Consider the following 21,380-nt stretch of genomic DNA (forward strand, 5'->3'; position numbering starts at 1 on the left):
GATCAGGAAAACAATGTGGAAGAGAATAGGGCAAGGGACCACAGCGTTCAACTTTCCTAGCCGCGGAACCCAAAACGACGTTTGCTATCAAAGAAGGAGCACAAAAAACCCCGCCAAGCCGGCGACACACCCACCGCGTTGCACTCTTTGCACTGTTTGATGGCTTTGCACTGACGGGGACTGCTGCTCCCTTTTGCATCACGTGAGCTAGCATGGTTGAGCCACACGTGATAAGCCACACACGCAGCCACAGAGAGTCCAGACTCCAGAAAGTCCAGAACCATCAAGGTACCTACCTACCTTAGTACCTAATGAGGGGTCTGGACCAAGGTGGGCTCCATACCGTCGAATGCAAATCGATCGTGGAAGCTGATCCGGTCTAGACACGACCCTGCGGTCCAGATCTCCCCTTGACGAGGATCTACATAGGCATAGGTTCGTCCGAGCGGCGTTCCTGTGCGGGAACACGGGTATAGTGGGGTATCTGTTTCTTTAAGGGCTTCCTTGAACGTGGGAATTTTATTCGGGTCAAAAATCTCAGGCGATCGAACGCATGGAGGCCCATGACGATTCGAAAAGGCGAATAATGACTTGAATAGGACAGACTGGAGAGTACTGTCAGGACAAGTATTGTGATCGTGCGTAAGACGATCTGAACACGATGAGTTGATGAACAGTCGCTTTCCAACTTAGGCTTCCCGAATCAAGCTACAGCGTCGCCCAACAGGGTCGGGGTATCGTGATAATTCAAGTGACTGGTTCATTTGCGGTACAGAACCTACGGCTCACGATCAGACGTATTAGATGATGGAATGGATGTTGTCAAGTGGTTGACGTTGTTTGAATAGCGGCCACCTGATAAGTGATACAGCAAAGGGTCTCATAGGTCGGCGAAACGCCGATTAAATAGTCCAAATCCGTAGCAACAAATGCGCCATCCCAAAAACTGAGAGTTTCTCTCCCGCGAAAAGAAAGTGACCATATCTAAGACCCTGAACAGCGCTGGAAGAAGCTGTCCCAGAGACAGCAATAAGACAAGCCAAGGAATGCCAAGTGCAAAATGTGAGCAATGTACGGTCAGTGACCTCAATATAGACAGTGGGAATGTTGGTATAATGGACAGAAGTGAAACACATAGAAGGGCCGTATGCGGTCGAGCGGGGCAGGAAGAGCCAAAGGGGATTTCAATAGGGGCGGTTGAGCGTCATACTGCAGCTTGAGGACGTTCAACCAGGCCGACCGGCTTGGACAGCCATCATCGGTTGATTTTGTGAGTACATGCGCTGCCGTTTGACATTGGGGTTCTCGGTGGCACTCGACATGTCAGACATTTGCCGACGGTGCTGAGGCCGGGGTGGTCCGCCATTGGAGGGAACGGTGACTCTGGCAGGTGCTGGGTACTGCATGCCGTTTTGATCGACGGCGTACGTCCCCGGCGGCGCGCCGGGACCAGGGACGTACTGACCGGGAACTGCAGACATCGGTTGTGGCACTGAAGGCATGCCATGGAACTGACCCGGAGACTGCCAATTCGTCATTGAGCCGGCCGGAGATTGGCCGGGGGAGCTATTGTCCTCTTTGATTGACTGCGTGGCCGAAGGCTGAACGGTCATCGCACTCGGCGCTGGAGCTGGCGTGGCGTCGATGGGCTGTGCCATCGTTTTCAGGTGAACCAAGTGCTTCTCGAGCATGCCGAGAAGACTTTTGCGAGTGAAAGGTTTCGGTAGGACATCATCCATGCCTTTGTACTCGCATTAGTCAAGGGACGAGGTCATTGTCATTCTGAATCAAACTGGGTGAGACCGCCGCTTACCGTTCTGGAAATAGAGTTGAATATCATCGCTTCGGATGTTGGAGGTCATGGCAATGATGGGAGTTCGGTCAAACTGGCGGATGAGGTGACAGGCGGATACACCGTCGAGATTTGGCATAATGATATCCATCAGGATGAGATCGTACTTGGAGCCGGCCTGCATCTTGTTGACAGCTTCGAGGCCGTCAAACTACAAAAACCAAACCCCGATCAGTAAGCATTCGTCTGCTAGGTCATGCGGCAAGTTCCACCCCGTCGCAGAGGGAACTGCTGACTTACAGCAGTATCGACGACACAGTTGAAGGAATACAGGAATTTGCCACCAATCTGTCGACACGTCGCATCGTCCTCCACAAGCAAGATTTGAGGGCTGCGCATCCAGCCCGGATCGACGTTCGTCGTCTTCTTGCGATTGCCGTTGTCTTGGAACCGTTGCGCATCGTTGGCATCAACATCTGGTTTGGCGGGCATAGGATACGGCACATTGTTGACATGTTGGCTGTACATCGGGTCAATGCCATTGGTGGCCCCAACGGGGTATACCACCTGTTCCAGGTCTGCACTCATCTTGGGATATACCATGGCGGCGGTATTAGGGGTGCCGTCGTTTCCGACCGAGAGACGGGCGCGGCCACTGGGACCGCAGCCTTGGAGGCATCGTTGGCTGCCGGGTCGATCGCCGCCATGTTAAATTGCATCTCGGAATTCATGTCGCTCAACAATTTGGACGCCTGCTGCAGGGGAGAGGAGGGCGCGTCATCCATCGCGCCGACCTGCCCCGGACTGACGCCGGCGCCGCCTTGCGCTTGGAACGAGAGGGCCTTGTTGTCTCGTCGCTGGCGCGCATCGACTGAGAGCAGGTAGGTCATGAGTTGGTGGATGACGTTTTCGTGGTTCAAGACCGTCTTCTGGACGCGCATTGATTCCTGCAGCATGAGTTGATGATCGACGGTGAGTTGCGCGTATCGGTCTGAGAGATGCTGTATTTGTTGTTGCTGGGCGACAATCTGCTGGTTAAGTAGATCGATCTGTTGAGTTGGGGCCGCCTCATCGGTCGGCTGGGTTTGCTTGCGAGGCGCAGGAGCTTTGCGGCGGATGTTGTCTAGGGAGTCCTTGCTATTGGCTCGGAACTCGGGATGTTTGAATTCCCAGGCCTGTGAATTGATCCGAAGAGAGTCCAGCGTCAGAGCATCGGTCGCGACGGGCATCACACCAGGAAAAAAAGAAAAGACACAGAGCAACAGGGTATCGCATAGGATCCAGGGGGGGGCGAAGGAGTCGCCGGCTGTGGACCGGCGAAACCCGGGGGTGTAATCTCACATTTTGCCCATACGGCGACTGCCCGTTCTCTTCGTTGTTTTGGCGGACCTTGTGGAAGTCATATTTGTTGAGTTGGCGCACAAAACTCGCAAAGTTGCTGTGCTTGAAGTGTTTCGGCAGAATGGTCTTGGTGAATTTCTCACACTAGCATTGTCGGCGCCGGGTCAGTACGTGGGGAGCGACGTGATCATGACCGCGGCCACGGGCGGACGTGCCGGATGGGATGGACTGTACCTCGAGAACCACAAAGCTATCACCTTCATCGCCCCAGCGTACAATTGATGCATAGGAAGGGTCCTCCAGCATCCTATCGACAGTGTTAGTCCAGGAGTCGGGGAGATGCATTGTCGTAAGTGCGCGACCATCATGCGTTGTTTGTGGCGACTAGGCGGATGGCGGCGCATTCAGTCTCGAAGTCGAGTGGCCGAGCAGCGGCAGTGATGATGGTGGTTCAGGGACTCACTTGTACAGTTTGCGAACCTATCCATCGGGAGTGATCGTGTTAGTTGCGACAGAAAGTTGAAGAAAAAAGCAAACAATCCAGGAAAGATCTGGACAGCGATCGCCGACTGCAGTCCCGGGGAGCAGAAGCTTTTCACGTACAAAATCGCTGGAGTTCCCAGCGGGGGCGGAATTCGACGAGGTCTGGCCACCCTCCATGCTGGGCTAGACGGGTCGCGACCGGTCGAACGAGCAGCAGGCTGGACCCGGCGGGCTGGCGGGTATACGGAGGGTAATAAGCACTGCGAAAAGCCAGCAGACCCAAGAAAGAACCAAGGAACCTCTACGGCATCCGACGCGACGGAGGGCGAAAACGAAGGTGCAGGCTTTCAAGCCGGGCCGCGACACGGGGATGGGGAAGGCGCCTCACGCGGTGCAAGGGTGGGGGTTGGTTGGTTGGTTGGTTGGTTGGTTGGTGGAGGGGGATTTCGAGGAAAGAGAATGAAGGAAATGGGAGAAAAGGCAGGAGGTGGAATAATAATTTCTCAGGCCAGAGGGAGAAGCGAACGGGTAAGGAACCGTCCCGTTCGGGGATGACTACGAAAAGGAACTTGGGGGTTGGAGGGAGAGAAAGTCAAGAGAGTCGGGGTTGGGAGCGAGGGGAAGGGGGGGGGGGGGGGGAGGAATTAGAGAGAGGGTGGTGGAGGAGGAGGATTTTTTTTTCCATGTGTTTGGTGTGGTGGAGGCATTCGACTTGGGATGCGAGTGAGAGTGAGAGTTGGTGTCCGAGAGAGCGAGAGAGAAAGAAAGAGATGAAGAGATGAAGAGATGAAGAGATGAAGAGATGAAGAGATGAAGAGATGAAGAGATGAAGAGATGAAGAGATGAAGAGATGAAGAGATGAAGAGATGAAGAGATGAAGAGATGAGCATCATAGACGCGGATGGGAGAGACTGACTGGAACCAGAGGTTGAGAGGAAGTCTTGATCCTGTCGTTGTACTCCGGTTTAGAGACTGTACCACGGCAGGTACTGCGTGGTGGTGGTGATCGAAGTACTACCGGGACACGCGATGGATGTGGACAAAACTACGAGTACAAATCACAACCACCGATGTACATTCCGGTGGAGTTTGGCAAGCAAAGTAGTACCCCCTCGACAATGCCCATAGTCCTCTCTCGGGGCTGACCCCGATTTGATCCATGATGCATAGCTACCTTATACACCCAAGGCAGATGGGAGTGTGTTCTCTCCCATTCCTACTCAGCGATTGATCCGTCTTCCCCTTCCCGAGACTGACCAGGTCACGTCTTCGAGATCCAAGTGACTGGAACATCGGAAGTGGGCAACTGAGCAAAGATCGTCCGCCGGACCACCCGTGACACGGGCAGCGACGATGATGGAATCGATGCCCTACGGGTGACGAGAGCCAACATCACCACTGGACCGGTGGGCCATTGCAACACAGTTGAATCAACCCTTTCTCCGACGCTCCAACTCACACACGGCCATCGATTTCAAGAATCAAAAACCCGAAGAACGACCCCGATTCCCCTGCTTTTGCCAGAGACTCGGGACTAAAAGGACAAAAAGGACTGATGGTTCAGGCGGAAGAATATGTATGACCATTGACTCGTGCCAACGGTGGGCATACAACCTGACTGACCGTGAGAATACCGCCGCTCACGCAGGCGGTGACCCTCGATTCCGGATTGCCAAGTATCGAAAGTTGGGAACTGTTGTCTGTCCAAGGGAAGGATGGGTCCATTCAGGGCGAAGGGGATGCATGATCCTGTATAGCCATACGAGACTCTGACGATCCGGGTCATGAGCACGGCCCTAGGTTCTGATTTTGCCAACTCCATCTCTGAGCGGCCGGTCGGATCAGATCGAACTCCATGTACAGAGCTCTCACTCTTCGGTTCTCCCACCGTTTCGCGAGACTAGTTGAACCACGACCTTTCTTTGTCAGTTCTGATGACGGTTCCGTCCACTTGTCCAAAGACGGGGTGTACAGTGTACAGTGTACACTCGTACAGTAGATTGACACGGTATACGGAGTCAACATAGGTCAATCATCGGTGGTCATGCATGAGTGGAAAGACTCTCTCATCTGGTCAAGGCTTCATCGCCAGCCCTCTTTCCACAGAGCATCCTCGGCAGCATCGGCAACCAGCGATCCGGTCGCAGACCGCCCGTTCTCAGACCCCACGGTCTCAGGCGGCACGAAGCAACAGTGGACGAGACGTCCACTTTAGGGACAGCCACCGTCCGTGCGCACCAGATGGAGTGGACTCAGTGGAGGGACATTTCATGATTGTACCGGTAAACGCCAGTCAAGCCAGTCAAGCCAGTCAAGCCAGTCAAGCCACCCCATGCATCTCGTGTGGGTTCAAGACCCGACTCTGCCATCGTGCAACATGGTGCAAACGTTAAACTCACCGAACAACCGAGATGACGATACTCATATCATGTATGGTGAGGTTGCGTCTCCCTGTCCCGGTCTCCAACATGTTATTGCCCGGAAGGATTCCTGCGACGAGGTACTCGGAGACTCCGCGCAACGATCTTGAGGGACTATACCCGTGTACCGCGATTTATCCGGACAGATGCCTCCTCGGCCGAAAGGGGTTGATTGGAGACGCAAAAGGGCTCCCTTTTGTCCACCAGGCGCGACTGGAGAGGCTCCACCGTTCGGGACAAATCCCGGGTACAGTGCTGGCTGGGTACGATTCCTCCTATCTTGGAGTTGCGATGGGTTCCGCGTCCACTCCTGGACCTCGCGAGGTGATCGGGTGCTCCGACGCGGACTCGGACATCGGACCATCAAAGAAGAGGGAGACTCGTCGGGCGGGGATCGCAGTACATAGTACTGTAGAATCATTAGAAGGAGCCGGCGACTAGGTAATGCGTCGACTCGCGTCAATTGTAGGAGGAGACAAGTTACTGCGGATGAACTTCGGCGGAATGACAATAATTTGATCGGGGCAGATTCAGGACCCGACTGCAGAGTGAAAGTCAGACCTTCATCTGAGACCACTACACTCTTGACTCTAGTCACTCTACACTCTACAGTACTGTTGCCGAGGGACCTAGTATCTACCTTAAACAGGCAGGAACTTTAGGTAAAGTCCGTATCAAGGTGCTTGATACCTGTGGTACTCACCTCAGGTATCGTTTCTACCTCGGCAGTGCACTGAGTGCAGTGTTCAGTGCGACAGGCTATGATCTGTCTTTGTCGTTGGAACCTTCTCAAGCTTACCCAGGAAGGCACTCGGCAATAGAGCCTGATCTGAAGAAAACGACCTCATTGAGACTCAAAGTACTGTCAGTACAAATCCACAACTTACCTCCTTTTCCCCACAGAAGCCGAGTTGGAGGTACTCCCTGAAGAAGTCCCGGCATTGCAAAAAAGGGTTAGGTAGCTGCGCTCTCCCACAACGGGTCAACCCCAATCGGACATGTGGCAGGTTGGCACTGGTGGTGATACCAATCTATTCAGCGTCTGTACACGAGGCTACGAGCTACTTGATCTTGGCCGTCTGAATGAGCTCTATCATCTTCCCTCCGATGTACGCTGAAGATCGATCACTCCCAAGCTTACAGGATTCCAGTCGACCAGGTGGATCAGTCGCAAGTGCGATTTGAGATAGCTGATAGCCCAACGGAATAGAGGCTTGCCGATCGTGACCGTTGAGCGGGACGCAGGGCTCAAACGAGGGCACGAACGGTCTGTCGATCGCGTCTCAACCTCGTTTCGTGCGGCGCGGATTGATGACGAAATGGTCCAACTTCAAGCTATCCACTTTGGGACGGGTAGCTCACCCTGTTCTCGAAGTCTCGATCTTATCGATAGGCCACCTCAAACTTCCTCATCTTGGTACCCATTGAACCACGGTCCTTCTCTTGATCTGGCTCTAGGCTAGCTTTTTGCAATCCCGCTCTCTCTTTATCATCTCTTTTTGAATTCCACATTCGAAACCCCATCACCTTCCTTGACACCATGTTTGCTCGACGTCTGGCGACCCAAGCGACCCGCGTGAGGGCGGCTCCCTTCCACAGCACCTCCCGCAACCTCGTCCAAAAGGGCGATGCGATCCCCGACCTGGAGGTGTTGGTCGAAAACTCGCCGGGCAACAAGACTAACCTTGCTAAGGAGATCAAGGGCAAGGCAGTCATCGTTGGTGTGCCCGCCGCCTTCAGTAAGTCCGATCCAGCTGCAAACGCGAAACCCATGTGTCAGGTTTGGCCATGTCGGTCAGCTCGTGCAATGGACAGACAATTGATTGCGACATTACTCTTTAGGCCCCGCCTGTTCTAGTACCCACGTGCCCGGTTATATCAGCCACCCAAAGCTGAAGGAGGCCGGACAGACCTTCGTGGTCTCCGTCAATGATCCCTTTGTGTAAGAAGTTCCCGCCGAACGACCTCGATCGTGTGCTCGAAAGCACAGCACTCTGTGAAGCGCAGAGGAAGAACACTGGCGAAGGGGCAGGAATTGAGGATACTGACGACAATTGGCATCGTAGCATGCAGGCGTGGGGTCTGACTCTGGATCCTCAGAACAAGAGCGGGGTACGTTTGATTTTCAAATTCCATTGCCGACGGTTGTGTCGTGAAAGCTGACTCTTGCCCTTTGTTCAGATCCGCTTCCTGGGTGACCCTTCGGGCAAGTTCACCGAGGCCCTGGATCTGACCTTTGAAAGCTCCTCCATCTTTGGCAACGACCGCAGCAAGCGGTATGCCCTGCTGGTGGAGGACGGTAAGGTCAAGGAGGCCTTTGTTGAGCCGGACAACACCGGCGTCGACGGTAAGTCGGCTCCCGTCGAGACAGTCATTCGACTGAGAGACCGTCTCGAAGTCGAGGCGAGAGGTATACACGATGAAATGCTAATCAAAATCTGCCACAGTTTCCGCCGCTGAGAAGGTGCTCGCTTAAGAGAGATATCTTCCTAAAGGACGAATGTAAAAACTCTTAACGGTTCCATATCAAACAGAACGAGGAATCATGGACGGCGAATGTAAACTACAATAATTTGACGGCACCACCTTATATCCATCGAATGAGGATGTTTCCGTGTCAAGCATCTCACTCTGGAGTGTCAGTCTGCCGTCGTAGGAGGAAGTAACCCGGACTCTGGATCAGTACCTTTCCAATTCTGCTGCCTCGAAGCTTGGCGGACGCACGGAGCACGTGGTCGAGTCTGGGATGAAACGGATCAAAGGCGCCCACCTCCTCCTTTTTCGAGTCCGTCCGCAATTTCCTCCCCAGATTCTCCGCATCATAGCTTGTGCAAGTTATCCAAGGACATCGTCCCTTACCTCCATGCACATTTCCTCTTCATTGAGTTGTGAACTCTGTCATTGGGGCTTCAAGGTGCACTATATTGCTTTCAGCTACTTAATCTGTCTGCCTAGTCTGTCGCCCAGTAGTGGTAGTAGTAGTAGTAGTAGTAGTAGTAGTAGTAGTAGTAGTAGTAGTAGTAGTAGTAGTAGTAGTAAAAAAGGTCAACGAGACATGAGAAGTGGATGGACAGTAACGCGTAATTGTGGATTAGTTTAGATGGCATTTGTAGTCCCTAAGTTCGAGATTAGGGGTTCCTACCAGGGTACATGGTTGTGGTGAGTTGTGAGGTACTTGTGCCATGCTGAAGAGTGCTGAGTCAAGGGAAGTACTAGACCGGTATATTTCGAAGTTCTGGCACTCCAACACGAATCGAGTTGAGAGTCAAGGGTCCGGAGTGCAGTTACTGCAGTGTACAGAAACAAATAGCCACGTTAGGCAGTGACAGCGCTTGGAAATTCTTGCAGTCATCCTGAAAGGGGCGTGATGACCGGAAACGAACACTATCAAGCTGTCTTGGAGATTGTCCTGGATACTTGCCCTTTGCGTCGACTTTCGAGGAACGTGGACTGACATAGCTCGTGATCGAGTGTGCGTGCTTCGTTATTCATATGAGTCTTCTAGCTAGCCGGTAGCCTTTCCTTTCCCTCTCGTGAAAAATCTATCTCTCTCTACATTGAGGGCCGTGTTGAGTCTTCAGTCTACTGCGAAATCCTTCCACGAGCGGTCGGGCAGAGGCAAAGCCCACCTTCCCCACCCCCCCCCCAAAGAAAACTCCCGCTTCGTCATAGCCCAATTGCCAAGGCTCGTGCACCTCCGTTCCAGCCACAGTCCCCTCTCTCTCCCTCACACTCGTTCCTTGCTCGCCTCTTTGACTCAAGCCCGAGACCACACCTTTCAAGTCTGTCGTACTTGATCATTGATATCTGTATACTCTTATCGTCGTGTTTGCGACTTGACACCCACCGCGTTTGGTATCTTCCGAGTGACTCCTGCTACATACAGCGACTCCGTCCGGTGATACGCGGCCATTGAACCCCCCGAGCTCCGCACACCTCACTCCGTCCTCTTCCCTCACGACCACACTTGAAGAAACGGTGAAGACTCAGACGCCAAGACAAGAGCGAAAGTGAAGGCGAGAAAAGGCTCTTTGGAAGTTGCCTGCTCTGAATCCCATTTAAATATCACATACTCGTTGCCGCGACCGAACGGTGTTGAATAGACCGCCACCATGTCCAAAGTCGTTCGCAGTGTCAAGAACGTCACAAAGGGGTACTCCTCAGTGCAAGTCAAAGTTCGAAATGGTGAGTTAGATCAGCTCCTCCCTTTCATGTCGATTGCGCCGGCACCCCCGCGATCATCATCCCAGTCGATCCGGATCCCTGCCGGTCCGATCGCCTGACTTGGTGCGTCGGGGAGGTGGATGCAATTGTCAGTAGAGGTGCAACGACTGTGTCTCTCCACGATACTGACTTGTGCTCAATTAGCCACCAGCAATGATCCATGGGGCCCGACGGGCACGGAAATGTCGGAGATTGCTGCTATGACCTTTGGAAGGTTGGTCCTCCCCCTCACCCCTCCGCTCATGATCTCCATCCGGACCGATGTGCGTCTAACTCATCCCTTGCATATAGCCCCAATGAGTTCTATGAGATTATGGACATGCTCGACAAACGCCTGAACGACAAGGGAAAGAATTGGCGCCACGTGCTCAAATCGTTGAAGGTGCTCGATTACTGCCTGCACGAGGGGTCCGAGCTGGTCGTGACCTGGGCGCGGAAGAACGTCTACATCATCAAGACCTTGCGCGAGTTCCAATACGTCGACGAGGAAAGTCGAGACGTCGGTCAAAATGGTGAGCGATTCTTGTGTGATCGATCTGAGATCCCCGCGCGGGCATGACAACTGACCCTCTTTTCTCAACGTAGTGCGAGTGGCTGCCAAGGAACTTACGGCTTTGGTTCTCGACGAAGACCGACTGCGCAGCGAGCGATCGGATCGCAAATTGTGGAAGACCCGCGTGAGTGGATTGGACGATGGATACGGAGGTGGTGGCGGCGGCAGCGATCCTGCACGTCGAGAGCGTCGTCGCCCGCGCAATGACGATGAAGACGACACCGAGTATCGACTCGCGATTGAAGCTAGTAAACACGAGGCTGAAGAGGAACGCAAGCGACGTGCCCAGCAAGCCGGCAACGATGACGATGAGGACCTCCAAAAGGCGATCAAATTAAGTCGAGAGGAAGAAGATTTACGCAAGCGTGAATTGGAGGAAAGTAACGCTCACTCGCTCTTTGACGAGACTCCGGCCCAGGTGCAGCCCACTGGATTCAACCAGGGCTATCAGCAGCAGGGAGCGGTTGACTGGTTCGGCAACCCGATCAATGCTCAGCAACCCATGTCGACGGGCTTCCTGAATAACCAATACTCGCAGCCAACCGGGTTCCAGGGACAGCCGACGGGCATGGGTAATCCATATGCCACCGGATACCAGCAGCAGCAGCAGCAGCAGCAGCAACAACCCCAGCAACAGCCGTCTGTCTTTGACCAAAATCCATATGGACAATCTCAGAACAACTTCATGCAGCCCCAGTCTACACTTCAACCTCAACAGACCGCTTTCAACATGAACAACCCATGGGGAACCAATGATGTTTTCGGTCAGCAGCCGCAGCAACAGCAGCAACAACAGCAATTTCCCCAAGAAAATTACCTTTCCGCAGGGAACAAAAACCCCTGGACTGCCAATCAGCCCGCCGATACGTTGAAGCCCATGCCAACCGGATCAAACAATCCCTTTGCTCAGCGCACTCAGTCACCATTCGCTGCCCAGCAATCTCGGACTGGCCCTCCTACTCTAAACGCCTTGGCGGAAGACCGAGCGACCTCGCAGTTCAGCAACCAGAACAGCAACAACATGTACAATGGCAGCAGCCCATTTGCTCAGCAGCCCAGTCAACCCAACCCCATCGCCAACTTCCAGGCCCCCCAGCCTCCCAAGAGCACGCCACCTCAGTCTGCTGACCCCCACCATTTGCGACTCAACGCACTTCTATCGACTGGCGAAGGCCAGGATACCTTTGGCAATACAGGAGACCTGCGCATTCCTTCTCAACATACCGCTCCAGGCACCTTTGTCAACTCTGCTGGTCAAGGTCTCAACCGTCTCCACGCCACTCAAACAGGGAATAATCCCTTCTTCGGCCAGCAATATACTGGCATGCCGCAACAGACCGGGTTCATGCAACAACAGCAGACCAGCAACCCATGGGCAAGCCAGCAACGACCGCAGCAAAATGGTGGTAGTCTGATCGATCTTTAAGTGGGATTTCGACCCTCGAATTTCGCACCGTCTTCCCTGCTGTCGTTGTATCTGCCGCCTCTTGCCTACAGCAAATCCCTTGATTCCCTCTTTTGCGCTCGTGCCATGACCAGCATGACATCTCCGGTCATGTACTTTATACGAGCCACCACTTGTCTCCCCTTTTCTCTGCTCTTTCGCCATCACACCACCTTTCCATTGCCAATTCTTTAAACAACCACCCTCTCTATGGGAGCCTCTGCGTGGAATTCCAATTATCCCTCCAACCCTTTTACAGGTCACCGTTTGTTTCTATATGTGCTTCAGCCCCTTAACCCCCTCACAACCCCCTATTCCTACCCTGTCTCGTAGTCTCATTTGTCTCTCGCTGCTGCTTTTGCTCGTGTCTTTCATGTACCTAGGATATCCTTCTCACTACTGAAATTGGGGTTCAAGTTTGTTCTCCTCTTCATATCTTCTGATTTTAAACCATCTCACTTCTTCACATTTTTGTTTTTCCCTTGCCCCATGGATGGTATGGCCAAGCGACGCTTTCTCTGCGCACTGTAAGCGTCAAGTAGGGTCTCGTATAGTAGCTTCTAATTTGAAGCAAGTCGGGTGGTGGATCATATTCTGCTTCTTGATATATCGATACCTATTCTACGTAGCGTCAAGTGGCATGCATGATTTAAAAGGAAATAGGCCTACCGACCCGACGCCCTCGAGACCGCTTGGTGTGCCATTATCCCCGTGAACGTACGACCACGTACCTAGGTACCTCCGTCGATTTGGAAGGCTTGAACTAAGGCTGACCTGACGATTGGAGCTTACCACTCCGTCGAGACTTGGCCACATCTGAATAGTCGCCATGGGCCCGGGAGTAGCCTTACTCTCACCCGCAAGACATAAATATCTTGAATATATTTCATCCTCGTCGATAGATTTGGAGTCAAGCTTCAAATAATAGAAATTGGTGACTGGCATGCAAGAACCCGGATCCACCACTACCCTAGGCCCGCCAGATCATGATTCCATACGGATCACGATCGGCCTCACTCACCGCCACATCCACCGTTTCATCCGCATACACATCCTCCGCTGACGTCCAAGGCGCCGCACCACCCTGTTTCGCACTTTCCTGCATGGCCTTGAGCGCCGCCGCCCGCTCGGTTTCCCAGCGCCGCGACAACTCGCCCTTCAATTTCGACTGCATCACGGCACGGAGATAGCCTCGTTCGGAATTCGAATGGGCCAGGGAGATCACGACGGATCCCCGCTCCGTGGCGGCAAGAGTCTCGTGGTGACTCATTTCTCCGGTGAACAGCAGATCGGGAATCTGCCCGCCGCGAAGAAGGACGCCTGATCCGGAACCGGGACACATTCCTACTGTTCGGATCTGAATGGAGTCTACGGATTGACCCTGGGGGATGGCGATGGGGATGCCGGGTTGGAGACCGACGCCTCGACCGATGTTATCGATTAGAGTGGTGAGAGGCTGAGCGGACTCGAACGTGACGAGGCGGCCTGCGCCCGCACCCTCGAAGCCGTCGGGAATAGACGCCGAGGGGGACGGGTGAATGGTTGAGCGCGAGTGAGGCATCTGTTGAGGAGGAGATGAGGATGAGGGGGAGGAGGAGGAAATGTCGCTCTCGGTGTTGGTAGTGGATGGCACGGCGTGAGGTTGCGGGTAGGTTGGTGCAGAGTAGAAGCTGGAGGAGCAGGTTTGGATACTGGGCTTGAGTCCATCAATTGGCGAGGAGGAGCACCGGGAGAAGTTGCACGTCACCACGTCACACAGCCAGTCGGCCATGCCGTTGGGGACGGTGTCGACGGCTGTGTGGGGAGAATAGACGCTGATTCCATGTTGGGCCAGCCGGAGGAGTGAGCGCTGTTGAGTGTCGGCCAGAGTGATGGACTTGAGGCCACGGAAGATGATGGGATCTGGAATAGGGTCTTAGCCATTGCATAGAGTACATATGGCGATAAAGTGAATGCGAACTGGGGTCGTACGTACGATAGGCGACAATAGCAGAGTCCTGTCGCTTGATGGCTTCATCTGCCACAGCGGTAGTCAAGTCGATGGCCAGCAGGACCGAGTTTTTTTGTCGGCGCGTGGGCTCAAAGGGAGCTTCAAGAAGTACTGTCATACTTGATTAGCTTGTGACACAATTTCCCTGGATCTTGTTCAAATATCGATAGCAGAGTAGGGGAGGAGGGCGTTGATAACTGAGTTGTGAGGAATGATCATCGCAACCTCATTGGATCACTTACAGCCTGTATTGTCGAAGCTCTTGTCTGCCAGCTCTTCAGGGTAGCTAGATCAGGTTCTGACCGTCAGTCAATGAAAAAACTAAGATCTTTCCATTGTGAAGAGGACCCATTAGTCTCTGCAATCTTCAAACGTCACACGTACAGCTTTCGCATAGCGCCCACCACGGCCTGGGTAAAGGGCGAGCATGAAGTCGTAGAAGCAGAAGAAGACGCCATTGTCGAGTATCGAGTGACAATTGTCCGCAGATGATTCATAGAGTTTTGCAGAAGGTCAAGGTAGAGTCAATGAGTGTATTTGTCCTCTTCCTGTATCGAGTGCGATATTAAGATCTTTGATAAGAGTGACGCTACACAGCACTCGATAACAATTGTCTTAATGATGGCATAGCTTCTCCGTCTGCGGAACGCCACGAAATACACTCACCAGCCACTCTCCATCTCTCCAAGGTCGAACCAGGTCATCAGCCACATTAATTAGTAATCTCCCCCCAGACGCGGGCCGGGCGGACTACAAGTCAGGTTGTCGTAATATGGGTGGATCACCTGAGATCGGCCCCTCCGCTCCGCGGCGGACATCAAATCGCAACTTCGATTTCACGCCATTGTCAAACACAGGCTGTACTACTGTAACTCGCATTGAAACACTACCCATCTACAGTCTGGACCACTCACCGGACTACAGCCAGTTTCTACATCTCAGCGTTCATGTTTTTCCGCACCTCCACCATCACCAAGCTGAGCCGAGGCTACCATTACCTTACCGTTCCAAACGCTGCCCAGATCTCGCGACAGGCTCCGTTTTTCTCTATTTCGGCTCGTTCGTTCTCCGCTGTCGGCGCTGCAATGGCTGATACCTCCGGTGTGACGGCGGAACTGCTCCAGAAGAAGCTGGAGGTTGAGCTCGAGGCGAAAACGGTGAAGATTGAGGATCTGTCTGGTAAGTGACTGGCGCTTGTTGATTCTCTTTGGAAAAATCTGGCTGATGAGTGCTGTTCGTCTTGTTTCTTTGACAGGTGGCTGTGGTCAAGCCTTCCAAGCCGTGATTGTTTCTGATAAGTTCGCCGGCAAGAACCTGCTTGCCCGTCACCGTCTGGTCAACTCGGTGCTGAAGGAGGAGATCCCCAAGATTCACGCATGGACGCCAAAGTGCTACACTACTGAGCAGTATCAGGCTCTTGGGGAATAGAGGTGCGGAAAAGAGCCACAATAAAGACGACAGCACAATGTTTCGTGAGCTGAGGATGTCATGAATGGATGACTGGCAATATACACGATCTCTGGAAGGTAAATGAATTCGTGTGCCCGAGGGAAAGAATAACAGCTGCAACTGTCATGTGTGCTTGAATCTTGATATTTCTGCGGAGGATGAAGTCTGGAAAAGACGGAGAAGATCGTTTGGCAGACGGAATCTCTTCGCGATACCCTGGAATTTGCTGCCGGTCTATATTTCTTGTACGATAGGGCGGGAAGGAGATTTGTTTCTGCAAATGACCGAATTCTGAGCATGTTCCTCTGCAACTGTATCCGGACTTTCTGGTTCCATATCATGCCCGACTGCCCATGTAATTGTAGCATAGATTGTCAATGGACATTTTGGCCTCGATACTATATGCCTGTCAAAGAGGAAACTGCTCTTTCGCCATTCTTATGTATACTTGCTGTCTCTTTTTCAAATGTGGATCCAATTATCCCGTTGAAATCACCCGCCACAGCCCCAGCCAAAGCACCCACTCCGATGAGACCTCCATCGCTAGCTTCTCGCAAAAAGATACTCTTCCCTTCACTTTGAGGGCCAGCGCTGATCAATAGTCTGTCAATGTATCGTTGTACCGTCTCCTTGTAGTGTGGATAATGCTGTATGACTCCTCCGTTGACAGCCACAACCAATTCCTCCGGTCCCTTGAGCCACCCAGGTCTGGACAGTCCGCGATTGCCCGAAGTTGATTGGGGATGTGATTCAAGCTTCTCGGTTTCAGTTTCAGCAGTCACTCGAGCTTTCTGTGAAGCCCTCTCGTTCTGCTCTTGAAGGCTGATCTCCCCAACACAGGCAAGTAATCCCACAGTCGCCGCGGCGATCAAAGCAGCAGAGCGATCTTGCACGGTGGCTGCGACAACACGCATTTGACCTGCATACTCGGCCGTCCATTCCCAGTCACTGGATGTCGGTGCGGGCAAATCTCGTTGTAAATTCTCGGCCAATTGGGCGTCTGAAGAGCTGGACGCGACCACCAAGGAGAGGAAGTCGGTTTTTAGAGCATATTTCGTCACCAGTTTCTCAGGTAGAGACGACCGCGGTACAGATTGAACCCCGGTAAACCAGTCATGACATATAATTCTCACCAGCTCGCCAACGTACCGTCCGCCAACCATGTACTCCAGAGGCTGAAAGCCAGGCCGATTAGATTGGGCGTCCAGCTCGGTATCCCAGTTGGTGATCAAGTTTAGCTCTGTGAGAGGGCCCGTCGCACCTCTGAGCGTCCATTCCGTGGAGACAACGGAGTCCACGGCTGTGGGGTCTTTCTCTCGGATATGCTGAATTTTGGAATCTTGCAAGTCGGTGAGTTTCATGGGCACTGCAGAGTTGCATCCTGCGCCGACGAGCAGGCCCATCACCACGCGCGTATTGGGTAGCGCGCGGATCGAGTACGCCAGTGATGCCAGAGTGGAAATAGTGTCGTTGGTCATTACTGAGATTTTGAGCGTAGGTAGGCAGTACTTCTTCTGTCGTTTGGCGGGCTTTTCATCCTGGTCGGCTTCAGACGAGCGTCGCGTGTGACATTCATAACCATCCAAAAGGGCTTGATGCAAATTGAGTGAAGTACCCAATGCGAAGCCTTTGCCGGTTGGCATCAATATCGCCTCATTAACGGAGTTTTGTCTATATCAGCATGTCAGTCTCTTGTTTGCGTTCTCTTCGGCATCTCGCAATTTTCCATGATCAATTTCAGCCTGGAATTAATTCGTAGTCCAGACAACCGATTTCAGGGCCGCAAGCTGAAAGAGAGAGAGAGATGTACTTTATCGGAAAACAAAATGATATCCCCATCTCAATTTCAGATGGAGCATCTTCCTTGGAGTTGGCAAGATCATCATGAATCACCTCGGCGATACAATCTCCAATCCAAGAGAACAATGAGCCGGGATCATCCCGCCGCAGTCGATCTTCAATAGGCCATGCCTTTTCCAAGGTTCGTCGAACATGCGAATGCTTGCCTATTTGCTCTTCACCCAACAATTCGATAAATGCGACTCGCAGATAATACAACCCGAGGTACACAGCCAAGTACCGACCCTTTTCCCGGCCCGTAGGCAGACGGGTCGTGGCCGTGGGGAAGAATTGCTCTGAAGATGTCGCGGCCAGTGTACGATAGGTCAAGCACAGGCGACACGCAAGATGATGGAGTCGCTCATGGTCGATCTTCAGCGGCGTCAAGAATTCAGGTAATGATGGTTTGAGTCGGGACATGGTTGGAAAGACGTGCCCGTCTTTCATTATCTTATGTGAAAGACGAGGGTGATTTGTGAGCAGGTGGTGGCAGTGTTGCAGTGGGTTTTTTGGTGGTAATCGATCGTAGTACTCCGGGGCTGCGGTAGTGGGATGGATCTAGTGCTGTAGTGGTGGTGGTTTTGATGGTAGTCAGTTGTTAGCAACTGGCTAATGTTTACTACTGCTAGTACATTTTTAGAGAGTTCACTCGGTCACTGTTAGTGTCCACTGTTAGTCCAGTAGTGTCCATTGTTCCATGTTACTGTTCAGTGTTCACTACTGTTGTAACTTGGTCAGTCAGTAGACTCAGTACTGGAGATGCTCGATTCACTATGGTGGCTTCGGTAGTACCTCGGCCCTCATTCGGCAGGAGCAGCTAAGGTTGCATTGGAAGTAGTGGAGACCGTTTGAGACAACGACCCAATCAAGAGGGACACGTGCACTCTACTAGTCATGTTGATTCCCTGAACAGCACAAATGGAAGACTGACATGACATAGAACTTCTCCATGATAAGAGGTCTATAGACTTGTCAACGACATCTTCGTACTGGCAGTCTTTTCACTCATCCTGACCATGTCAAGTACTGCGCAAGTGCGCAGCCTGTGCGCTCGGAATGAGAAAAAAAATGGATTCTCATAACGCTCCTCGACTGAAACAACCCTGGGTCACCAAGGGCATTTCTTCTCAGTGCGGACCACTTTTGGGATCAGAAGTTGCACCACGCCTACTACTGACCTGCCGTCCACAGATGCCGGGCTTCTAGCTATACAGCGATTTATGTGTTGCGCCCCCGAGAATGACCGCTACTGATTCGTCCAATAGACGGCAAGGGGCGAAGGAGCGTACAGCAGTTATGTCTCTGGGCGACATATCGAGCGTATCGGGAATGCTACAGGGACTGATCTGGTAGAGGAGGTAGGTCAGAGACAAGACCTTGAGAACTGTTCACTATATACGGACGAACTCCAAGAGGCAAAATCATGAAAGAAACGGATCTATCCGGAAAAGAACAATGCATTGCAACATGGACCAAGCTTCACAAAAGGACTTGACATGAAAAATTCTCAAATGAGAGAGGACAGATTCCCAAGTTTCAAACCAATGATACGACAGCATGCGGTATGGTCAGGCACATATGAGTAGATCGATTCCGAGGCGAGAACTCCCGCCTACTCTTTTTATAAATTGTGTTGACTGGGCGGGAAAATTTCCTCTTCAAGCAGAGCGAGACTCGCTCTCCATGCTAAGGTACTTTTCCTCTGCGCCCCGAATGCAAGCAACATTCGCCCCCAGCTTGTTGATGGTCTCGATGTATTCGTCGTATGGGTCAGAGTCGAACACAATACCACCACCCGCCTGCAGATAGGCAACGCCGTCCTTGAGCATCATCGTCCGCAGGGCAATACAGGTATCCATAGCACCGGGCACCTCGCTTGACCCATCCACGCTGGCGATGTTGTAACCAAAGTACCCAACAGCGCCGGCGTAGACGCCACGCTTCTCACCTTCAAGCTCGGCGATCAGTTGCATGGCACGCACCTTGGGCGCACCAGATACTGTGCCCGCCGGGAATATAGAGCGGAAGGCGTCGAAGCGAGTCTTGTCTGGTCGCAGCGTGCCAGAGACTTGTGAGACCAGGTGCTGCACGTGCGAGAACTTCTCAACCACCATCAACCGGTCGACCTGGGTAGACATGGGATCGCAAACGCGGTTGATGTCGTTGCGAGCCAGATCAACCAGCATGACGTGCTCGGCTCGATCCTTGAGACTGCTGCGAAGCTCGTTCGCCAGAGCGTCGTCTTCCTCCGTGGTCTTGCCACGCATCACCGTGCCAGCAATGGGGTGAGTGATGATGCGGCCGCGCTCTTCCTTGACGAGGAGCTCGGGGCTGGCGCCCACTAGTTGGAAGTCTTCGCAGTCGATATAGAAGAGGTAAGGGGAGGGGTTGACAGTGCGGAGGTGGCGGAAAAGGTTGAAGGGGTGAAGGGAGGTGGGTCGAGAGAGTCGTTGTGAAGGCACGGTCTGGAAGATATCACCCTTCTTGATGTGCTCTTTCAATCGATGGACGTGGCCCTCATAGCCTTCCCGGCCAATGTTGGACGTGTACTCCTGGTTGGGGATGATGGGTCCCTGCTGAGGCAGAGGTGTACGCTCTTGCAGCAGCGTCTGAATCGTCTTCCGAATCACTTCCTGGCCCTGGCGATACTGGGTCTCGATGTCGGCATCGTCCGCGGGGATCGGCACGTAGGTGATGATCTTCACCACTTGGAAGAAATGGTCAAAGGCGACAATAGTATCAAACAACATGAACAGCGACTCTGGTACGCCGAGCACGTCCTTCATCGGCCGCGCTGTCTTCGGCTCAAAGTATCGTACACAATCATAACCCACATAGCCGATCGCTCCACCTGTCAGTGGCGGGAGCGCCAGGCCAGGTACAGACGCCACGCGAGCCTTGCAGAGCTCGGCTTCAAGGATAGGTAGAGGGTCTTGGGCGGGGCCATGGCCTGGCCCTGTCTTGATGACATTTTTGGGGTCTATGGAGAGACGAGACGCCCGGTTAGCGGCACGGTTGCGTTTTAAAGATCCCCGGAACGACCGCAGTTCCGGCACGTTGACAAGACCCCCGACGTACCTGCACCAACAAAACTGTATCGTCCAATTGTTTCCGTAGTAGCAGCGCTCTCATACAAAAATGACATGCGCGAGCTGCGATGGGGATCAGTATATTTCTCATGCCTAGTGGTGGTTTCCCCGCCTCTGGTCATCGTGGCATAGCCGCTGGTGGTGGGATGGTTTGGCGGGGATTCAAAGGAGCTTGGTTGACATACTTCTCTGCAAGCTTGAGGTAGGCCAATGTTGGCGTCAACAGATCGGCCGCAATCGAGGCTGTTATGGGCAGCAGATTGGGAGGGAATGCTGAATTTCTGGACTTGGAAATGACCTCGCGCGCCGTCTCAAGCGACGGGACATTGGCGATCTGAGTCATTTGTGCAATTAGGTGTTAGCCTTTTTAGGGTCGAGTCAGAGGCCGAAGTGACGTCTCACAGCGGGAAATCGTCTCCTCAAGGTGCCTTTTGTCACATACTGTAGGTGCCATGTTCCCGATGTTCTGATGAATCTCAATAGACAATGGGACAAGATCTGGGTGGAGTAGGTCTCGATGGTAGACGGATCATTTGGCGGTGGAAAAATACTCGTGACTCGTGAGTAACACCAATCTCGTGCCAAAAGTGACAGTGTGGGGCACCCGTCCTGGCCAGATGGACGAGCGACCGGTCCGGCCATAACGTTGCTGATAAGTCCGAGAAAACGTGGTCCATCTCATCACGATCGCAATGAGCTGTAGGTCACATGTCGCTGAAGAGTCAAGACAAGCGCAATCCTGAAGTGGGTCCGTGA

At 53.0% G+C, this 21,380-nt stretch overlaps 7 protein-coding genes across 7 annotated transcripts; 3 read left to right on the top strand and 4 right to left on the bottom strand.

Moving 5' to 3' along the window:
* Window positions 1–1,226: 1,226 nt before the first annotated feature.
* skn7 (uncharacterized protein) lies at window positions 1,227–3,793 on the bottom strand (the record flags this gene model as incomplete). Its single annotated transcript, XM_056935957.1, has 8 exons — window positions 1,227–1,741; window positions 1,814–2,003; window positions 2,093–2,312; window positions 2,393–2,967; window positions 3,134–3,277; window positions 3,368–3,440; window positions 3,597–3,613; window positions 3,737–3,793. The coding sequence occupies 8 exons, from the start codon at window positions 3,791–3,793 to the stop codon at window positions 1,227–1,229; spliced, it is 1,791 nt and encodes a 596-aa protein (XP_056788881.1).
* Window positions 3,794–7,576: 3,783 nt separating this feature from the next.
* N7539_006356 (peroxiredoxin family protein) lies at window positions 7,577–8,512 on the top strand (the record flags this gene model as incomplete). The annotated part of the gene is made up of 5 exons (XM_056935958.1): window positions 7,577–7,775; window positions 7,879–7,978; window positions 8,103–8,148; window positions 8,218–8,383; window positions 8,484–8,512. 5 exons carry the CDS (start codon window positions 7,577–7,579, stop codon window positions 8,510–8,512), a joined length of 540 nt encoding a protein of 179 aa, XP_056788882.1.
* Window positions 8,513–10,148: 1,636 nt separating this feature from the next.
* Window positions 10,149–12,239, top strand: N7539_006357 (epsin; the record flags this gene model as incomplete). Its single annotated transcript, XM_056935959.1, has 4 exons — window positions 10,149–10,221; window positions 10,405–10,474; window positions 10,552–10,772; window positions 10,846–12,239. The coding sequence occupies 4 exons, from the start codon at window positions 10,149–10,151 to the stop codon at window positions 12,237–12,239; spliced, it is 1,758 nt and encodes a 585-aa protein (XP_056788883.1).
* Window positions 12,240–13,227: 988 nt separating this feature from the next.
* N7539_006358 (Nif3-like dinuclear metal center hexameric protein) lies at window positions 13,228–14,705 on the bottom strand (the record flags this gene model as incomplete). Its single annotated transcript, XM_056935960.1, has 4 exons — window positions 13,228–14,159; window positions 14,233–14,358; window positions 14,490–14,533; window positions 14,632–14,705. The coding sequence occupies 4 exons, from the start codon at window positions 14,703–14,705 to the stop codon at window positions 13,228–13,230; spliced, it is 1,176 nt and encodes a 391-aa protein (XP_056788884.1).
* Window positions 14,706–15,194: 489 nt separating this feature from the next.
* On the top strand, window positions 15,195–15,675 carry N7539_006359 (BolA family protein; the record flags this gene model as incomplete). Its single annotated transcript, XM_056935961.1, has 2 exons — window positions 15,195–15,426; window positions 15,503–15,675. The coding sequence occupies 2 exons, from the start codon at window positions 15,195–15,197 to the stop codon at window positions 15,673–15,675; spliced, it is 405 nt and encodes a 134-aa protein (XP_056788885.1).
* Window positions 15,676–16,094: 419 nt separating this feature from the next.
* On the bottom strand, window positions 16,095–17,982 carry N7539_006360 (hexokinase family protein; the record flags this gene model as incomplete). Its single annotated transcript, XM_056935962.1, has 2 exons — window positions 16,095–17,367; window positions 17,507–17,982. The coding sequence occupies 2 exons, from the start codon at window positions 17,980–17,982 to the stop codon at window positions 16,095–16,097; spliced, it is 1,749 nt and encodes a 582-aa protein (XP_056788886.1).
* Window positions 17,983–19,193: 1,211 nt separating this feature from the next.
* trpE (anthranilate synthase TRP2) lies at window positions 19,194–20,967 on the bottom strand (the record flags this gene model as incomplete). The annotated part of the gene is made up of 2 exons (XM_056935963.1): window positions 19,194–20,613; window positions 20,810–20,967. The coding sequence occupies 2 exons, from the start codon at window positions 20,965–20,967 to the stop codon at window positions 19,194–19,196; spliced, it is 1,578 nt and encodes a 525-aa protein (XP_056788887.1).
* Window positions 20,968–21,380: the final 413 nt, after the last annotated feature.

The sequence above is a fragment of the Penicillium diatomitis genome (assembly GCF_028827545.1).
Source record: "Penicillium diatomitis strain IBT 30728 chromosome Unknown utg000008l_segment0_segment0, whole genome shotgun sequence".
NCBI classification, from domain to species: Eukaryota; Fungi; Ascomycota; class Eurotiomycetes; order Eurotiales; family Aspergillaceae; genus Penicillium; species Penicillium diatomitis.